The 5,000-nt window shown below is 42.8% G+C and overlaps 1 protein-coding gene across 8 annotated transcripts in view; it reads left to right on the plus strand.

Moving 5' to 3' along the window:
* dync1i2b (dynein, cytoplasmic 1, intermediate chain 2b) overlaps positions 1 to 5,000 on the plus strand; it is a 9,531-nt gene that overhangs the window by 801 nt on the left and 3,730 nt on the right. For 3 of the 8 annotated variants that reach the window (XM_027143358.2, XM_047814325.1, XM_047814324.1), the window contains 8 exons: positions 369 to 486; positions 559 to 673; positions 1,408 to 1,549; positions 2,536 to 2,595; positions 3,858 to 3,973; positions 4,059 to 4,151; positions 4,251 to 4,413; positions 4,737 to 4,836. In XM_027143358.2, the coding sequence (XP_026999159.2) occupies positions 379 to 486; positions 559 to 673; positions 1,408 to 1,549; positions 2,536 to 2,595; positions 3,858 to 3,973; positions 4,059 to 4,151; positions 4,251 to 4,413; positions 4,737 to 4,836 (897 nt within the window). In that variant the 5' untranslated portion in view covers positions 369 to 378. The remainder of the gene's footprint in view (positions 1 to 368; positions 487 to 558; positions 674 to 1,407; positions 1,550 to 2,535; positions 2,596 to 3,857; positions 3,974 to 4,058; positions 4,152 to 4,250; positions 4,414 to 4,736; positions 4,837 to 5,000) is intronic. The other 5 variants (XM_047814326.1, XM_047814328.1, XM_047814327.1 and 2 more) reach the window with 5 other exon arrangements.

Here is a 5,000-nt window from a genome sequence, read left to right on the forward strand (position 1 = left end):
TTATGCTTGCATTAGAGTTCAGTTTAGTGTAGTGTGCTGTATTCTCTTTTTGCAACATACACTTTTTTCCTGAAGGTAAAGTAGATGCTGAATTTGCTCGCTATTGTCAAACGTCAAAATGTCCGCCATATTGGAAGGGGCGGAATTCGGCTTAGGAGCTGTCACAAGTTTATGGAAAGAGATTTTAATAATAGTGATTAATGTCAAATCAGAAGTATGCAAGACTCCATACTGCATTTGTCCATTTATAATACATATCCACAAGCCTGCTTGTTGTTACTTAAACAATGAGCTGTGTGTGTGTGTGTGTGTGTGTGTGTGTGTGTGTGTGTGTGTGTGTGTGTCGGCGTGTGTGTGTCTGTTCTTAGATTGAACATAATGTCAGACAAAAGTGAGCTAAAGGCAGAGCTGGAAAGGAAGAAACAGCGTCTTGCTCAGATCAGAGAGGAGAAGAAGAGAAAAGAGGAAGAGCGCAAGAAAAAAGAAGTGAGATTCTTTTTGTGTGTGTGTGTGTGTGTGTGGCATACACTGGCACTAACCTTCCCATTCTTGCTGTAGACTGAAGGACGCGGCGAAGGCGCCTCTCCGCCCAATGATGACTCTGACCTGGAGAGGAAGAGGAGGGAGGCCGAGGCTCTGTTGCAGAGCATGGGCATCACCGATCCTGCCATGGGTATGACTCTACTTGGGCATCCTGGGAAATGTATCTGTGTCATGACCTGCGTTTCTGGGATCTCACTGTAACAGCTTACACACAGATTTTGGCCGAACATGATTGATCTTGCAATGTGTTTGATATATTACAATATTATCCTTTTGACATGAGATGAATATTTTAACAACAGAAGCTTAACTATATGTCGAGTATTAGATCAGCTTGACCATTGTTTAGTTTACATGTCAGTATCATTTTAGATATGAAGATATGAAGAAAAAAGCACTCTTGAGTATCATAAGCTGCGATTGAGTTAACTCTGAACGGGAAAGTTGTTCAGAGCTCAGAATTACATCATGTCTTATTTTATTATTAGTAATAGTATTATGATTAATAGTAGCAGTGATATTAGTGTGAGAGACGACATGCGGTGTAAATATGTGTTGCTATCATGTAGCATGTAGCCCCTCATTGCTGCTTTCTGTGTTTGAGTGCTGTTCACTTCAGTGTGGAATGAGCTCATGTTAACCTCATGTTAATTCTGCATGACTTTTAACCAGTGCTTCTTTTTGTCTTCTCTCCTTTTCCCCCCGTTCCTTGTCTGTTGTTTCACATCTTAAACCTCGCCATATTGTTTCTCTCCTGTGCCTCCTTTGTTGTTTTTTATGAATGTCTGGTTTTGTGTTTGTTTCTGCACTCAAATTGCTGTGCTGTGTGTGTGCTTGTGTGTGTGTGTGTGTGTTTGTGAGTAGTTCAGCCTCTGCGAATAGTAACAGAGGATACGTGTCTGTTTCATTATTTAGTCCCCCCTCCCATGTCTCCCTCTGCCAAATCAGTGGGCACTCCGAGTGAAACCGGCAGCCAGGACTCAGTGGACGGAGCCGCTGGAACCAGGTACACTCCATAACACAGACAAAGAGGTTTCATTTCAAACCTAATGTACTCTCTTATTCATTATTAACATTCAGGTGTGAGCTCGGTTTCAGTCCCAGTAAAAGGAAGTGTGGCCTTCATATCTTTCAGTTATAATTAAGAATGGGTGGCCCATCAAACACCCGTGAAACAGTCCTGTTTAAGTCACTTCAATAAACGGAAATGTGGTGTTTGTGTCCATCAACTCCAGTGAAGGAGGCGTGGCCTTTGTAATTGAATCTCATTGCAGAAGGCGTGGCCTCTGTATCTGTCAGCTCCATTAAAGAAGGCCCGGCCTTAGTACCTGTCAGTCACAATGAAGGAGGCGTGGCCTCGGTATCTGTCAGCTCCAATAAAGAAGGTGTGGCTTCGGTACCTGCCAGTCCCAGTGAAGGAGGCATGGCCTCTCTACCTGTCTGTCCCAGTGAAGGAGGCGTGGCCTCTGTAACCTGTCAGTCCCAGTGAAGGAGGTGTGGCCACTGTAACCTGTCAGTCCCAGTGAAGGAGGCGTGGCCTCTGTACCTGTCAGTCCCAGTGAAGGAGGCGTGGCCTCTGTACCTGTCTGTCACAGTGAAGGAGGTTTGGTGTCTGTAACCTGTCAGTCACAGTGTAGGAGGCGTTGCTTCACACTCCTCAGCATTTTCCTTTAATCTGATTGTATAATACTGAACATCATTGCTCTGTTGCTGGCTTTAAGCATCTTTTCATGCATGAGATTTTTGATTGTGCATCGTTACAGAAAAAGAGATACACACTAACAACTGTATTGTTTATTAACCTGTTAATACTAATTCATACAAATACAGATATTATCTATGCACTTGATATTGACTGTGTGACTAAAATAATGTCTGTGTGTCTGTACTAAACCCAGTATAACAGCTGTTCTACTAACACACGTTTACTTTTTGACTGCATGATTGTCTGCCTGTGTCCTTGTGTGATTTGTGTGTGTGTGTGTGTAACAGGACTCTGCACTGGGATTCTGACCCCTCTACCCTTCTGCTGCATTCAGACTCTCAGCATGGGTATTACTCTCTGATTGACTGTCTGATTCTCTGTTCGTTGCTCACTTCTTTCCTAAAACACCTCTGCCAGTCACCAGAATTTTCATCACACACATCGGCTTATCCTCACTATCACTATCAGTAGCAGAAAGATTCAGTCCTGTAGTAACCAGCTAGCTAAACTTACCACAGGACTTAATTGCTAGCTAGCCTATTTAGCTTCTTAATAACCCCCCATGTTAGGTATCTGCTTTACTGTATTAGCAAATACTCACAGCTCCTAATTTCCCATCTAAGTGGATTTAAGTGGATTATTTATCTTGAGGTCGGCTACCCGCGGCTCCGGAGCCGCCAGTGGCTCTTTCATCCCTCTGCTGCGGCTCCCTGTAGATTTGGAAAATAAATATTTAATTTAAATTTATTTTATTTTTTAGTTTGTTAGTTTAAAAAAAATGTAATTCTAAGATCATGATGCTTTTGTAACATTAAAATAAACCGTGTTTAATTTGTTTGTCGCTCAAAATATGCGTCATAACCGCCGACTTGCGAAATCCGACACACAGAAGCAGACGCGTTTTTGGTTCGCTGCAGCCGTCAAGTTAAAATTTTGATGTCATGGATACGAAGAGGACTCGATTAGACGTTAGACATTTTATTCGAAAGTAACCTTAAACCAAGCGTCTTTTTTGTTAAGGTTAATTCAAACTTGTCAAAATATTTTTGTTTGCCTGCAGAAATAAAATTGCGTTTACTCGGTAGCAGTTAATTGATTTCATAAATGCAACACACTACAGTTTTTTCTATACTTTCCATAAAGGTAAAAAACGATATATGCAGCGTTCTCTTCATTTTAAATGTCAAAAGGGTTTTGTGGCCCCTTGTGTTTTTTTTTTCTGTGGGAAACGTCCGAATGGCTCTTTGAGTGTTTAAGGTTGCCGACCCCTGGTTTAGTTCGAATAAAAACTAAGAACAGTAAGGAGTTTTGACATAATGTCATAAAGACTCTAATGATTATAAATTGGATCCTTTTCAATATTTAAACAGCGGAGGTTTCCACAGTAAACAATGAGTTTTTCCTGTGGATTTTCCGCTCAGAGATCACAGATATAATATTTGTATGGCTAAAATATAGGCTTGATAAATGCTAGGTGTTATAACTAGCACGTAGCCATTTTGGTGTTGTGTGCGCTCATATAGAAACAGCATCTGACTAAATTAGGAAATTCCCACAGTACTAGCCACGGGTAATTTACAATATTTTGTGTGTGTGTGTTTACTCTCAGACGAGGTCCCCTCAGGCTCGGCATGGCTAAATTGACTCAGGTGGATTTTCCTCCTCGTGAGCTCGTGTCGTACTCTAAAGAGACTCAGACTCCCGTCACCACTCAGCCTAAAGATGGTACATCTCACACTCCTCCACACACAAAACTGACTCCTCCTCTGTGAGGTGATTATGTTATAACAATCTCTAAACTTTTTTACAGCGGAAGAGGAAAACGAGGAGGAGGATCTGGCAGCGGCGCCGGCTGCTCTCGAGACTCCGCAGATAAACGAGCCTCACAATGAGGAAGAGGAGGGTAAAGGGTTCTGCGTGCACTAGTGTATCTATACGTGTATGTGTGTGGACACGAGCTGTTTGTTTATCCTGTCCTCCTGTTTCTGTGTCAACTCTCCAGCGCCGCCTCATGAGCTGACGGAGGAGGAGAAACAGCAGATCCTGCACTCAAATGACTTCCTGACGTTTTTTGATCAGAGCTCACGCATCGTGGAGCGCGCTCTTTCCGAGCAGGTGGACGTCTGCTTTGACTACAGCGGACGAGACCTTCAGGACAAAGAGGGGTTCGTGTCAGTCATCCAGGACATTTTAAAACGTCTACCTAAAACATCTTCCTGTCTGTGATTGGTTCAGATATCACATGATCGCTTGCGGTACTGGACAGGATGGCAGTGTTCTGTTTGTTTACTGTTGGCCATAGAACAAGCTTATGAAACACATACAAGAGAAAACACCGACCTTGCTGAACTGTTTGACCAGGTTGCCAGATATGAAGTAATTCAACCGATTGACGTACAGTTGACTGACTTCTGTCTAGAAACAGAAACTGTAAGTTAACTCTCCTGTATCACACCTGTGTGTGTGTGTGTGTGTGTGTGTTTTACAGAGAGACCCAGGCTGGCACCAAGCTGTCACTGAACAGACAGTTTACAGATGAGCGCTGGTCCAAACACAGAGTGGTCACCTGTCTGGACTGGTCACCTCAGGTCTGGGTTCACTGATCACACACACACACACACACACACACACACACACACACACACACACACACACACACACACACACACACACACACACCTCTCAGTCATTCATTCATTATTTACATTATTTATTAATAAATTTCACTCACTCACTCACTCACTCACTCACT

The sequence above is a fragment of the Tachysurus fulvidraco genome, chromosome 5 (assembly GCF_022655615.1).
Source record: "Tachysurus fulvidraco isolate hzauxx_2018 chromosome 5, HZAU_PFXX_2.0, whole genome shotgun sequence".
NCBI lineage: Eukaryota > Metazoa > Chordata > Actinopteri > Siluriformes > Bagridae > Tachysurus > Tachysurus fulvidraco.